The sequence below is a fragment of the Mustela nivalis genome (assembly GCF_964662115.1).
Source record: "Mustela nivalis genome assembly, chromosome: X".
Taxonomy (NCBI): Eukaryota; Metazoa; Chordata; class Mammalia; order Carnivora; family Mustelidae; genus Mustela; species Mustela nivalis.
The window spans coordinates 118,513,466-118,529,304 of record NC_139040.1 but is presented as its reverse complement, the minus strand read 5'-3'; the positions used below and the strand labels follow the sequence as shown (position 1 = coordinate 118,529,304).

The window sequence follows — 15,839 nt, the reverse complement described above, 5'->3', positions numbered from 1 at the left end:
TTTTGAGAGCAGGAAACCAAGGCTTAGGGACGTGGTGGAGAAATTCCCCAAGTCCACAGCTAATAACTGGCAGGACTGGGCTTCAGTCCCCTCCCCTGCCGACTGAACGCTGGAGCCCCGTACCGCGACGGTGGCTGCCTGAGCGTGACGATTCATGCTCCCCTATCGTTCATTTCTTTGTTTCTTTCCTATTCCGGGGTTCACACTTTTCCCCACTTCGCACTCTTCATCTCCCCCTGTGCCTCTTCCAACCTACCAATGTCCTCACGGACTGACATCCAGGCAACTCTTCCATCAATGCGTCTTGCAGCATTTCCTACCTCACTCTCTGTCCCAGCCCACTGCAGCTGACAAGGACTTCTGCAAGCCCTCACACAGTATTGGTCACTATACACCCTGCCCAAATTTGTTCAGGTGGAATTTATAGTAAGCGATAAACAACATGCCAACTCCCAGGAAGAGAAGCGGGCTCCTGGAACAGAACTGAGAATCCAAAACCTGCAAAGCCACTGCCCACCAGTAGATGTCACTACAGAGACACCCCGGGGCCTGCAGAGAGACCGCAACTCTAGGTATACATCCTCCCGTCATCAGAAAGAGCTGCGCTAATTCCAATTTCTGCAAATGGAACCCTTTTGTGAAGGAAAAATGCTTCAGTTTTGTGAATAACTACCACTGATGTGTTTTCCAGGATCACAGTTTGGTGTACCGGACCAGGTTTTTAAGAAAATTCAGACATGTGTAATTTCTTAAATGTGCAAGAAGGAAAATCCTACATACCCTGTAATTTCTTTGTGTTAATTCCTGGTTCAAGTGTCTTTAAAAAAGGACTGCAATCTTCTGCTGTTGGGCAGAAAGCAGTTGCTAATGTGTATAGAAAATAATTCCAACTGACTGGGTTCTCTTAGCACCAGAAAATGCATTCCGAGGATGAACAGGACGAATACCAGGTATCTTTCAGATGCTACCCACTGCCTTCTTCGTTCTCACAAGCCGGTAATTAAAAATAGCTATACCATTCCCCGGGCACGCAATGAAATGAAAATGTTTTTAGACTCTAAACTGACCATAATAAATGAATCCAAAGCTGCTTTCTTTGAGGGACCCTCATTAGTTAGAGTCGTGTGCTACTGCCAAACATACTCTGCTACATCATCAATTTTGAACACAAAAGCCAAGATGTGCCGGCAGAGTACACAGCACTTAATGTACGTAGTGCATTCTTTCTCCACACCTCTAAGCCCTTCAAGTTGCTTGGGCTGTGGTGGCGGTGGCGGCAGTAGTGACATGTGACAGTGTATGTTTATGTGTGGCTGCTGGTATGAAGAGATCAAACCACAAGAGAAAACATGGAAAATCCACCACTCAACTTGTATCTCAGAGATTCTGCCAGCTTCAGGGACTTTGTAACATGTCTGTGGGATTTTGATGACTAAAGTAATAACTATTACAGAAGAGTAACAAAAACTTGCATTGTCTGTTGCACTGGACTGTTTGTGTCCCCTCAATTCATATGTGGAAACCCTGACCCCCCTGTTGTGATGGTATTAGGAGGTGGGGCCTTTGGGAGGTGATTAGGTCATAAGGGTGCAGCCCTCATGAGCGGAATTAGTGCCCTTAGAAAAGAGACCTCACTTAGCTCCCTCTCCCTCTTTCTACCACGGGAGGACACAACAAGAAGTTGGTGGTATGAGACCCTGAAGAGAGTCCTCACCAGAACCTACCACACTGGCACTCTCATCTGGGGCTTCCAGCCTCCAGAAACATGAGAAAGAAATTTCTGTTGCCTCTAAGCCGCCCCATCTACGACTCTGTTAGAGCAGCCCAAACGGACTAAGCCATCTGGTGATCCTTGTCAGGTTTGTAACTCGTCATCAGAGCACACCCGAAAAGGCTGGGGTCCGTGCTGTCTGGACACCCTTGCCTTGGCTGGTCACTCACTTGGGATATGGTAACAGTCTTTGAAGTTTTCTTTGATGCTTCCACTCCTCTGTGTGCAAGCGAAACGTGTTCCTCTTTATCTTCTTCGGGACTTGGGGAGTCAAAGATATCAGGGCTTGAAAGGGAAGACTGGATAAAGCCAAAAGAAAATGCTTTTGTCAGAATTACACCTTAGCTGACAGAGCTTTTGTTAACATAATGCTGTATGCTTTTCAAAGCACTCGCCACTTCTATTTTGTTTGTCTCCTTATTATAACCTCGAGAGGCAGAAAGGGTGCTATGATCTGTGCGCTAGAGATAGTGGCAGAACTGGGACTAAGAAGCGAGATTTCCTCCAGCAGGGATCTTTCCATGGGATCCTGGCACCGATGCCTGCCGGACGTTTCAGCTGTCCGGGCCTGCGTCACCCAGCTTCTCCCGCTCCCACCACCCTTTGGAGCCTCCCTTCTTTCTGTGAACACTTGCTACTGTGTGCTAAGTGCTGAGCGGTGGTAAACTTAGGTGACATGCCGGACACGGTCCCAGCTCTCACAAGGCTGACAGTCCAGTGGGGAGGGACACGCAGGGCAAGAGGAGGCTACCTCTGACCTGTCTCTCCTCCTTTCCTTCTGGATCCTTTTCCAGGACCACGAAATCTGAGGCAGAGCAAAGTGCCTGCTAGAACTTGTCGGAGAGGAACCATTCCAGGGGGCACAAGGTCACGGGCCTGCGGGCCAGGGAGCAGCATTTCCGCACTCCAGGGCACAGCCCTGCCTGCCCGATGGCCAGCTCACCTCTAACTGGGCAACTTATGGCTAAATCTCCACCCTCATGGGCACAGAACGGCAGCATCTTTTGGTAGAATATGGGAACAATACTCCTACCCTTCCTGTCTCACTGTGAAGATCAAAAAGCTGGATGAATGTGAACCCATCAGTGGAGTTCACTTGGAAGTAAACGATTATTGTGCTAGAATCTTGCTATTTTAGCAAAAAGCAAATGAAAATGAAGAGTTTCTGAGGCAAGGGATTTTTTAAAAATGAAGAATCGTCCAGAAATCTCTTTGGGTGAGCTTGCATTTAGCCGCATGTCTGTGCCGTCTACCCTGGTGGTGGGAAAATCATCCTATCTAGAATCATCACTGGTGTCATTACAGAAAAATCATGCCCACATCACCCCATGTTTATTTTCTTCTGTTTATCTTACTTTCTAAGGCAGGAAACTAATATATCTAGGGATTTGTAAGCAAAGTCTTAGAATTAAAAGGTCTTATTTGTTTATCTTTGTTTTATCTGAAAATCCAATTGCCTAGAATAATCCCCCCAACTAAGCTTTCTTATTACTCTAATCTTAACTGCTTAGTCACATTGCAGTGCCTGTACCCCTTCACTTGGAGATTTTATTCAAAAAGCCAGTTTCCTTCTGTGTAATCTACAGTTCGTGAGCTGCCAATCAAATCTTGCTCTTTGAATTCAATAAACATAAAGAAGCTCAGGCTAGGGTGAGAGGTCCCAGGCTGGCTAATTCTGACCGGTGTATCTCTGCAGTCATTCCTTCCAATGGCCTGGTAGGAACATGTCCATATCCAGGATCCCATTTTGCTATGAAAAGCCTATGGGTCTAAGTAGAGGAAGAGCCAATACGAATGTGAAATGTCCATCCACATGGGGATGGATGGGGATAAAGGGAAGGGAGTAATTATACTTCTTTAAAGCACAAGTGTATCCTGTTATTTTAAGTCTACACATGAAATCGTTGCACACAGAATGCCAAAATTTGAGTCACGGCGCCATAAGCTTCCTAAGGGCAGGGACCTTGTATGTCTCACTCCCAGTCATAGCCTTTGTACCTGGCTCAGAGCTGAGTCCACACATGAGGTGCCTTTACCCGGTTCCCCAGATATACACGAACCCCCAGGTATGGGATGCATGAACCAAGGATGGGGTGGCGGATGGTAAACTGACTTCCTTTGTATTTAATTCCAGATGCCTCAAGGCCCTCTAGACCTTTCAAAGTTGGGAAGAATTTGGAGGAGAAAACAAAATGGAAGGATTTATAGAGAAGATGCGGGAGATAGGATCAAACACTTAGAGATACTAAGAGGCAAGTAAATAGGTTGTGTGTGTGTGAGGCATGTCGGGGAGGGCACAGGGAGAGGAAAGATGGTAGTGACACAGGACCCTGTATGAAGAGTAACAAAATAAGCCACTTTGTCAAGCCTTTCTTCCAGAAAGGTATCAACACATGGTTAGGGTAGTTTCCTACCAAGAGGAAAAATAGCATGATTCAAACCCCACCCCCAAACTCAACAGATAGAGAGAAGAGGTTCGAAGGAAGTGGCATTCTCTTTCTTCTAAATGCGGCCCTCTGCGGTGGGATCAGTGATGAGGCGAAAGGAGGAAGTGTTCTGGAAAACCTGCAAAAGGTTAAGTCCTTAGTGTATCTGGGTCAATGAAGATCATAAGACCTTAGACCTGCATTCCCAGCAAGGACAAGACAATGTGATATGGGAGAGGGAGAGAGGGAAGGAGGGAGAGAGAGAGAGAGAGAGAGGGAGAGAGAGCGCTCATGGATGCATCAAGTTTTTTTTCCATGACATTCACTTCATTGTTTATAATGAAGAAGTGGAAGCAATAGTGCACTGACCAGATAAACTCTCATATATCCACAGGCTGGAACACTAGGTAGCCATGAAATGTGACATCATGGAAAATGGGCAATGATTGGGGAGAAAGTGCACAATATGGCGGGGGGGAGCATGTACTATGTACCCCATTTGGAAGAAATAATGTTATATACATACAAATACAATTTTAAATAAAATACAGATACACAGCAAGTGGTTAACAGTTCTTAGCTCTGGAAAGCAGGATTACGGGGTAACTTACTTTCGTCTTCTTGCGTTTCACTGTTGAAATTTGGTACAACAAATATGTTACAGGTTTCCAGTGAGGAAAAGAGTTATTCAAAATGACCCAAACAAAAACGTTCTTCTGTGGGTTATCTGGAGCACTCTGACTGGTCTCACCTACTTGACGAGGTACCTCATATGTGTACAATCTCCTAAAATGTGCAGGGGGGTTCCGTGGAGGGGAGCCAATAATGGGGCTTTGAGAGAAAAAAGCTTGGCCACTGTCAAGCACCTGTATAATGGTGGATTATTCTGTAGCAAAGTTTTGTTTATAGACCAAACAAACCTCGTTCTCTCCCACCATAAAACACAACATTTTTTTTTTTCTTACCAATTTCATTTCAGGTTCAAATAAGGATCAGTCTGGAAGGAGAAAGAAGGAAGGTGGGACTAGGCAGTGCCCACCTCACTGGCACGTGTGCAAAGAACAAAGAGAAAGAAATACTGCTTGATTCCAGAAGACTCTCCAATCACTCTTGGTCAGCAGTTTATCTCATGACCTCCCTCTCCTGGCTCGCCCTTGTACTAGCCACTGGCGGCAGAGTCCTCGGCTGGCGTCTCTAAGCTGACCTGCTCTCCAGCAGCAGGAGGAGTGAGGAGACACTTACGGAGGTGAGGGACTGGGACGGAGGCCGCCTCCCCGTGGCTTTTGGTCTGCTTGTGGTTGGGTGACTGAGTTTCTCAGTAGATGATACCACAGAGTCAAAACCTTCTAAGTCTAAAACAAAAGTAAAACAGAGTTTTATGAGAAAAAAATTGAAGTGAGGAAAGGTTCTTAGAACAGGCCATGAGCACCTTTTCCTTAATACTCATCCTTTATATCTGGCTTGTGTCATCATCGCTGAAGGTGATTTCCATCCTCTGGTCATCCAATGAATGAGGTAGGTCTTTTAAAAGCTTCAGAAAGAGGGGGTAAAGGAGGAATCCCCGTTCCTCCACAAATGCAAGTTCATTTTGCTAGATAAAACATTCTTGCCATCCCAACACGAAAAGCAGTTATCACAAGGTACAATACCCATGGACAAATGAATGCTGATCATTGATTCTGAAAGAGGAGAGATGGCAGCTTCCTGCTCTCGTTGTAAACCACAGCCCGGCCATTCCCTAATCGTAGACAACGAACTCCCTGGAGGTGGGGAGCAAGCTTCAACCTCTCCAGCTAACTCCCGGAGCCCAGCACCATTCTGCTTTGAGAGGCATCACTCAATGGAGACGTGGTCTTCGGTCATCAGTGTGCTCATTCATTCAGGCCCTCATGGCTGAGCAGCTACTCTGGCTACACATGGGGCCAGGTATCCAGGCTACACCAGTGAGCATGGCAGAAAGCACCCTGCCCTCCGGGAACCTCCGTCTCTGTGACAGAGGTCTCAGAGGAATATAGAATCACAACCGCACTCTGCATGTGTCCAGGAGGAAGGCCTCTGCCTTTACTGTTTTTACCTTTACAGTTTTGTTTCCGGAACCATGTTTAGTCTAAGCCAGTGATAGCCATCCTGCTCCTTTTTGCCTGTGATTGGTCTAGAGGTGGACAAAATTCCCCATTATATACTTCATCTGATGCCCCAAGTCATCATCTGATATTAATATCTCCCCACTTAATTCTGAATCGCTTTTTCTCTGATTGCAAAGGTAATACCCGCTCAATGTACCACTGTTTGAGGAAAAACATGGAATTGTAACAAAAGAAAGTCAAGCATAACCTTACCACGCGAAGACAACCACTATTAGTATTTCAGTATATTATCCTCCACGTTCTTTTTCTAAAAATGGATCGTCTAGGGTCACACTATATGGAATATTGCAGTTGGCTTCTTTCACCTATCTCATATGCCCTGACTCTAAAAATTCTTCATAAATATTGTGATGGGGGCATAATTTCCTGTTGCACTGCCATTCATGATTTATTGAACCAATCCCCCATTGTTGGATAACTAGTTTCCAAATCCTTCCCTCTTTGATTTTTGTTAATAGAAAAGTGCTGCACAGATAGTCTTGCGTGCATGCTACGGACAATGAGTTTAGCGGGTTCTGCACGTGGCTCCCCAAAGGGGAGAACGTAAGAAGGCCCAGGTCAGGGAGGTCTGCTGGTGGGTGGGGGCTGGCTGTGGAGAACAGGAGGCACAAGGAGGCCAGGGGCTGAGCAGGCGGCCAGGGGAGGAGATGAAGGAGAAAGGCCATTAAAGGTTCTAGCACTCGAGCTGCTGCCGAGGGCCTTGGCTGGGTGCGGCCAGGGGCTGAGGGCACCCGCCTGTATCGTGACTCTGTCCTGGCAACTGAAACAAGCTCTGGAGGCAAAAGCTGAGCAGGGTGAAGCAATTAAAGGCCAGTTAAAGACTAATTCACTCTGGTTCTCCACCGTGGTTGCACGGTGAAATCACCTGGACAATTAAAAGAAAGTGATTCGGGCCTGGCTCCCTCTCTGGGGACGGACGGAATCTGCCGGGGGAGCAGCCTGCGTGCAGCTTTTCAGTACCCCCCTCCCCCCGGTGACGTCAGCATGCCGCCGTGTAGAGAAGCAGCGCGCTAGCAGAGGCTGGGGGAGGAAGGGAGAAGCAAGGACTGGACCCAGCGGAGGGGAGAGGCTGTGAGGGCACTGCCACCGGGGGATTCTGAGGGGACGGCCTGGCCAGGCGAGCTGTCAGGAGTAAGGCTTGGCCACAGACAGCTCCTCCAAGGCCACGCTGGGCAGTGCTGACCCAGAGTGCAGGGCAACAGAGGTGCCCAAGCAGCTGATCAAAGTGGCACCCGCAGGCTCGGGGACTGGGGGCCAGTCAGACACGCAGCAGCGGGAGTGAGAAGGTGGCCGTAATAAATCGCACTTTCAGAATGACTCAGGTGTGGTGTGTGCCTTCCGAGCTTAGACCGTGACCCCCCGAGGAGAGGAACCCAGCCTTGGGCTCTCAAGGTCTAGCACGTTCCTGGGACGGACCTGCGCACTATTCTGTGCATGAAGGAACAGGCGAACAAACGAACTAGACAACACGTGAACAACCCATCCCAGGAAGAAACTCTGACTCCTGGAGCGTCGCTTCCAGGGGCACCTACTGATGGGGCACGGGGTGGCCACTGCGGGCCGGGAGGCAGCATTCTGGGCCTTGCCTGCAGAGGACGCTTGGCTGGCCCCTTCTACCTCACTGGCTGAGGTCCACGCCGAAAACACCCATACACGTGGAAGGCTGGCCACCTTCTCCTCAAGGGATGGACAGACGGCCGAGAAGACTGCCTCATCCGTACGTCCCTGTCACTCAAGAGTAAGAGGATGGCTAGAGTCCTTCAGGGGGAGCCACTCAACCTCTTCATGCACATCCAACTACCGGAACTTCCAGCTTGTACAAAGCACCTTTTGGAAAAAACAACACGAAACTTCCGGAAAAAAAGAGCCACACCAAGTATGAGGTCGCCTGCCACAAAAGGCACCTCAGAGCCCCAGCTGCGATGCACTTCCGCTTCCTGATGGCGGAGGAGGCCACTCTTCCATCCCGCAGCAGAAACCTTCGGTGGCACAGAGTGTGCTCTCGTGACTGCAGCCCCGGGAGCTGACATGAAGGCAGACTTTCCATGACTAACTCATTGTGGTGTGAAGAAAATGTCCCAGTTTTCACGATGGTTTCTGAAATGAATCAGGCTGAAACTTGATATAAGCTTTCTCAGCCTGGCTGGGAATTTTTCCTCTTAGTAACAAATGGTTTTAATGCTCACAAGCCAATCCAAAACTATTGAACTGGCAAGTGGTGGGTATTTTTTTAAAAGTTAGTTTCATAAGGATGAGAGGTTCTTGGCTCCTCTCATACTTGAAAGATGAGCCCTCTGCAGACATATGGGGATAATTTATGTTGGACAGGAGCCAGCCTGGAAAGGGCGTTTGACTCTTTGTGGCACACACAGTTGCCCATTTTCCATCAACTGCAGTCATAGCCTATTTCGTCCAATTAGAAACTGTGGGCTTATTTTCCATGGATGGGAGGAGGGATGGTACCAGTGGCCACAGGAGACCTACGACATGTCCAGTGAGAGCGCAGAAGAGAAACAATTAAAAGTCTGAGACACTCCTGCTGTCACCAAAGGAACAGTTTTGCAAGCTCTTAAATGGCTTAGTCCTTGTAGCTCATTGCTCTGGGCTGGAGAAAGAGCCCTAGAGCAGAAGTTTCCTACAGCTAAAGCGTGGCGGTGTCACTACCTCCCAGTAGCTCGGGAAGCTATCTGTTCTCTATGTCACTGTCAAGGATCATCACGGCTGGCGGGGCTCCTTGTGGACTACAGGCCTAGAAAGGCTATAATGGACTTCTCACTCCCAACCTGGTACCACTCCATGGCAGCCCCCAGACACACATGTGAGGCGAAGATCTGACTATGTCCCCCTTCTCTGCTTAAAATCCTTCCCAAGTTCCCAGGAAATCCTGGTGACCTAGCGTGGCCAAAGCACTCGAGGTATGGCTAGTGCCTACCTCTGTCTCTGTCCCTTGCGTGACTTCCCTCCCCTCCCCTTTCCCCTGGGGCCATCAAGGCTTTGCTGAGCGACCAGGTCCTCTTCCAAAAAGCCAGACTGCACCCTAAAGCCTGGACTGGGTGCTCCCCTACTCACCCACCCCTCCAATCTCGGCACTTAGCACCCTGACTGGCTTTCCTTGTTGACTTATCTGTCTCCCAGCAGCTAGAAAAGAAGCTATGGCTTTTTATCTGTATTTCCCCAGGGCCTAAAGTCATTTCTGGCTTCTGGTGGGTATTTAATAAATGATTATTGGATAAATGAACAAACAACCTTTCTGGGCTTCAGTTTTTCCACCAGAGGGGGGAAAAATGGGAGAATTATCTGAGCTATCAGCTTTGTAGGGTCATTCTTTTGTAAATGAGAAATTATATGAAAATGCTTTCAAATCATCAGGTAGAATTTTATTTCAGTATACCATTGTTGGAGCTATGAGATTTGAGAACAGAGATCTAAGAGCAAGACTAAATGAAAAGAATAAAACAAAACATTTTTTTTTCTCCTTCCTCTTTTCCTTCCTCCCTCCTTCCTTTTTTAAGGCAGTCTGGACACGAAGCCTCACCCTGCAGGTAGATCATGTGACTCGTGTGTAAATCATGTGCAGACACCAAATACGGGCCGTTTAGTAGGGGTCAAATGAACACCTGTGTTAGCTGAGTTACCAAATGAAAAATTCTCATTTAAGGAACAATTAGATTCTATGGGAAGATAAGCCCTCCAAAATGTGGAAGGATATAGGAAATTACCTGCTGTGTTTTCATCTGTAATCCAGGTGTGAAGTGTGGAAGACACAAGCACTGAGAAGAAGCAGGTCTGAGCCACTGTTCAGCCAGCCCACTATGCCACACTTCACACATGCACGCTTGTGTAACTTGTGCAAAACCCATGCGGGGTAGGCTACTCTTTTCCACAAAGGGAGACAGACAGAGGATCAGGGTTTAGACAAATTAGCCAAGGTCACAACCAGAAAGTGACAGGGCCGCATTCAGATTCATGTCTGTGGAATTCCTTCCACTATGGAGCACTGAAAAGACAGCAGGAATATTTTACCTGAACTGATTAAACCGATTCTGAGAATTATTTCTATACCAAGAACAAGAAAAGATACTAGGACTGTAATAGGAATGTATACTAGGAATATAATCTTGTGTGTGTGAAGAAACCCCTCTATGCTCTTATAATAAGCTCTTTTATTTTATTCCAATGTGTTTGGGGGGGGGGGCTTGGTGGCTCAGTTGGTTAGGCGCCTGACTCTTGATCTCAGCTCAGGTCTTGATCTTAAGGCTGTGAGTTCAGGTCTGGTGTTGGGCTCCACATCCAGCATGGAGCCTACTTTAAAAAATATACTTATTCCAATGTGTTTTTAAGTGGAAAGAAAAAGGGACTGGCTTCCTTAAGGAAATTTCTGGTAAGAAATGGAAGGTGTTAGGCAAGTTAAGTCAGACCTTTTAGCTATTCAGTACAAAGTAACTTTTATGTGGAAACTTGTAGCTGAAGAGTAGAAGAGGGAGATAAGGAGTTTCTTTGCTCATTCACTTAATCAAATCTTTATTAAATATCTACTGTGTGCCAAGCATAGCTACAATTAGGAGAATGAAAGTACAATCACTCTCTAACAGCACTATCCATTCAAACTTGCTGTGATGAGGGAAACCTGCTGTATCTGTACCATCCAACATGGTAGCCACTGGCCCCACTTGGCTGCTGAGTGCATGGAATATGGCTAAGTGTGATTACTTAAAATAAATTAAACTTAAATAGCCGCATATGACTAGTGGCAATGAACATCTCTATCACAAGCCTACATCATGGTATTGGCATTTCTTCTCATTTATGCTCAGTCCACTCATTCTGCGCATATACACTAAGGGAGCCCTACAATCCAGGCTCTGGGCTAGGCACGGAGGGATACAGGGGTGAACAAAATAGCCACGGTCCCCGCCTCACAAAGCTTAGAACCCCCAAGAGCGATGGTCTTTTATACATACCATTACAAATTCTGCTAGCTACTATGAAAGAAAGGTAGAAGATGAAATTAGGAATGATAGCATGGGAACCTAATTTAAATATGGAGAAGCAGGAAGGGAAGGGGGGCATGGCTTTCTGAAGTGTAGCACTGAGGGGAGGTAAAATGCTTCACAGGGACTGGTAACAGGCAACGAGAAGTGGGGAAAAATAACTTTTCAGACTTGCTTTCCTTTAAAAATTACTTACTACACGCCTGAATTTGTTATGCAAAATAGTTTAGGAAATAATGTATTTACTGGAAATAGTGGTTATGCTATTATTATAGGAATATAAATTGGCACAGCCTTTTCGTAATGCCACTTGGCAATACCTATCACAAAATGCCAGTGCATACACCTTCAGATAGCTCACTTCTAGAAACGGATCCACAGAAATGTTTATGTCAGGGCACCTGGGTGGCTCAGTTAGTGAAGCGATTGCCTTTGGCTCAGGTCATGATCCCAGGGTTCTGGGATTGAGCCACTTGTTGGGCTCCCTGCTCAGCAGGGAGTCTGCTTCTCCCTCTCCTTCTGTGCTCTCTCTCTCTCAAATAAATAAAATCTGAAAAAAGAGAAATATTTATGTAAGTGTAGAATGATATATTTATTTACGAGGCCAGTGGTCTTCAAACTGTTTTACTGGTGCGCCTCCTAAAATAATTTTGAAAACCCACATGCCCCCTTATACATCTTAAAAGTTAACATCTAAAATTTGAGATGTTTTTGTCACAAAGATGTAGTTTCTGCTATACTTTAGAAGATAACTATGATATTGCTCTCTTAAGTATATTCCACATACATTTGAATGCCATGACAGCTTAACAACCGCTGTCATCCATCTTAAAAAATCATGGATAAGCTGGGGCACCTGGGTAGCACAGTCGGTTAGGCATCTGACTCTTGGTTTCTGTTCAGGTCACAATATCAGGGTCATAAGACTGAGTCCCATGATGGGCTCCATGCTCTGCTTGGAATCTGCTTGAGACTCTCTTTCCCTCTCTCTCTGCTCCTTCCCCTTGGGCTCGCTCGCTCTCTCTCAAATAAAATACACAAATCTTTAAAAAAAACTCAGGAATAAGTTTTTCGTTAGCAGTTGGAAATTCTGCACCACCTCTTTCCCTCTCTGAATTTGTACTTCTGTCATACTGTTGGATTTTACTCTAATGTAATGCATTTTTGTGCTTTGTTAATTTTGTCTTTTGTTCATCATCTTTTCTTCTGTAAAAAACAAGGTTATAAATAGAAATTTATGATTTCTTAAGTTCCTGAAATCCTAAGGTTCTAAGTGTAATGGTTTTTCTTCTGGAAGGAGTTACCATGACAATTATTAGTATTTTATAAATGATCAAAGCAAATGTATACACACGTACCACACATTTTCATAATCTGTTGGCATAAAAGAGGGCAATCTTATTGGGCTTTCCCCCCAGATAACTTTATGCACATGTGTATGATTTTACTTAACACGAGAATGACATGGTTTGGTACTGATTCTATTCCTATTTTTCATTTTATAGATATAAGTGCCAAGAAACTTTGTTCACATAAATTGAAGTATATAGGAATGGAAAGAATTCTGTTATCACAACGTCACTCAATTCTTTAAACTCGTTCCAAGTTATATCAGACAGTGGTCTAGCATCACCAAGAACTATTTCGAACAATCTATCAATGAACAACTCAGTCGGTGCCTCCTTCAATTTTGTTGGAAGCAAAGAATTAGAAACCAACCAACTTATAAATGGATTTTTTTGTCCAGTCAATAAAGTCACTCAATTTCTCAAGTCCAACACCAATCTTGGAAGTGTCTCTTGGTTTGCAGTGGGAGTTTGCCTACCTGTGGGGCGGGCAAGAGATTGGCTATGCTGTGTAAGCTGGGATCGGGTCAGTGGGAAAGGGGAGTGCAAGGGGAGAAGCAGCCTGCCAGTGGCTCTCCCAGGAGAAGAGTTTGAAGAAAGAGCACATAAGAAATGAGGCACTATCCATGGCCTGGGGAATCTCCGTGGCCCCCCATGGTGCAGGTGTCCCTGTCTAGAGATCATCGTCCTAGGCTGCTCTTTGCCACATTGCTCTGAGCGAGCTGGTTCTGCTAGAATCACACCATGGAATATTACATTGACATTAAAAATATAAGGTTGACCTATGTGCCTTACATGCAAAGATGCAAACATACATTATTCACTTCAAAAAACAACGGTGGACCCTAACGGTACGCACAACCTGATCACATTTGTAAAAATTCATCCATCTATCCAATCATGGAAAGATAGAAGTCTAAAAGCCTGTACAACAAATTAACAGTGATTATCTCAAAGAGAGGTTGAGACCCCGAGGGGACTTTCACTTTCTACCTTCCTGCATTCTTCTTTTTTTTTTTTTTTAAAGTACCTATTCCCTTTGTTACTGGGGATGGGGTGGGGAGAAGTTCTTTAAAACCCAAATACAACCGAGTAGATCATGTAAGAAACGATTTCAGATGCCGCTACGGAATTTCAGTCAGCTGATTATGGTATGTGTCCAAGAACTTTCCTGCTTTCTAATAACAGTAGTCCTGGTGAGAACGTAGGTTGATGCCTGGTTCTTCGCTCTGACTACAGCTACGCCAACTACCACTCAGAAAGCCCCTGTTTTGTGCCCACCATTTCAAATCATCAGGTCTACATTTTACAACAACCCTCTAATGCAGCGGGGTATTACTAACCCTGTGATACCTAAGAAGAAAGTGGAGCTCAGAACCATTCAACCTGGAACTTGCAGAGCTATCCTTCAAATCCAAGTGTGCCTAACCTGGGAACCCACGGTTTCTCTAACACACCCCATACTTGGTGACTCTGTGGAATGATCTTGTTTCTGTATAAGGGTTTGCTCTATGAGGTCAAATGTACTTAGGACGGCAAACATCCTACCCATCAATATTTTTCAAAACTCATGATACATTTTTAAAAAGGTGAATGAATAATTTTAAAAGCTTTATAAAAAGTAATGCCTTAACTGTTATGCTCACAATTGTTAATTACTTAAACTTCTGTTTGGCCAGCAAATCTTTTATTCATTTATTTTTAAGGATTTTGTTTATTCATTTGATAGAGAGAGAGGGAGAAGCAGACTCCTGGCTGAGCAGAGAGCCCCGATGCAGGGCTTGATTCCAGAACCCTGAGATCATGGCCTGAGCTGAAGGCAGATGCTTAACCAACTGAGCCATCCAGGGACTTTGGCCAGCAAATCTTTTATAAGCAAAAATCTTCAGGCCCAAAACCTAGATGAGACCTTAGAAAGAGCCAAATTAGCAGTTCGGGTTAAAGGAACTAACAAAACTGAGGGAACTGCAGTTAAGAGACAAACAAAAGAATAAGCTATTTAATCTTGAAGAGAAATCAGAGGTTACCAAAAAAGAGCAGTTTTCTTAATATCCAGAAAATGTAGCTAAAAGAAACAGAGCCTGGCAGACAAGCCTGTGAGGCTGAACTGGGCTGCTTTGATCATTTCCTCCAAGGTCCTGGTTTAAAGATAAGAAACCAAGATCTACAACTGAAACTGATAAAATATTGTGTGTCAACTCTACTAAAAAAAAAAAAAAATCTGGGACCCAAAGAGGTGTGTGCCATGGTGGATGGCCTGCTACAGTGGGGCGTGTGTCCGGAGGACATGTCCCCTTTCAGGGACTCAAGGAACAGGGCATTTCATCTCATTCAATGGCACTTTACTGAGCGACAAGATGAGCAGTCACTCACTCATAAAAGACAATTTTTGCGTGTGAAACAACAATACCCTAATGCCTAGAGTTACACAGAACCCAAAATTAAATGCCAAGTAAAAAAAAAAAAAAACTCAAGGAGAAAAGACATTCTGTCCGAAGCCCAGTGCTCTTGTTACCACACTGGGAGGGACAGACCCCTCTAGAACTGGAGGCTTCCATTCTCTAGCCTTGGGGAAGGAAGAGGGCAGAGGTATAAAGCATTTAAAGGTTCCTTTAGGGGCACCTGGGTGGCTCAGTTGGTTGAGTGGCCGACTCTTGGTTTGGGCTCAGGTCATGACCTTGGGGTCCTGGGATCAAACCCTGCGTTGGGCGCCCCCCCCCAACAGTGTGGAGTCGGCTTCTCTCCTCCCTCTCTCTCTCTGCTCCTCCTGCTCATGCTCCCTATCTCTTTTCTCAAGTAAATCTTAAAAAAAAAGCACCTTTTAAAATGTGACGTTGCATGAGTGATCTGAAAAAAAGTAACTGTAACCCTATAAAAAATTAATCTGCTAATTGTACATTTCTGGGCAGTACTGAGTTTTCACCCACGCTTGAACACCTGCCTCTCTCTGGGGCCTTTGGTTTGTCCCCGACATTTCTCTCCCCAGACCCTCATTTCTGCACATATGTGCTGGACGTGTAATTTTCAGAAGCCTCCCCAAGAACTGGTGTGAGTCCATGACAAAGCTACCACCTGTCTATAAAGTGCCAAGGAAAAGAAGGTCAACATTGTGAGTCTCCCAGTAAGCTAAATTTGTCCAATTTTTAAATCTACCAAGC

At 45.5% G+C, this 15,839-nt stretch overlaps 1 protein-coding gene across 7 annotated transcripts in view; it reads right to left on the bottom strand.

The window, feature by feature from the left end:
* Positions 1–15,839, bottom strand: part of SH3KBP1 (SH3 domain containing kinase binding protein 1) — a 340,208-nt gene that overhangs the window by 9,096 nt on the left and 315,273 nt on the right. For 5 of the 7 annotated variants that reach the window (XM_082718343.1, XM_082718345.1, XM_082718344.1 and 2 more), the window contains 2 exons: positions 5,440–5,549; positions 1,942–2,070 (listed from right to left, as the gene is read on the bottom strand). In XM_082718343.1, coding sequence (XP_082574469.1) covers positions 1,942–2,070; positions 5,440–5,549 — 239 coding nt within the window. The remainder of the gene's footprint in view (positions 1–1,941; positions 2,071–5,439; positions 5,550–15,839) is intronic. The other 2 variants (XM_082718346.1, XM_082718347.1) reach the window with 1 other exon arrangement.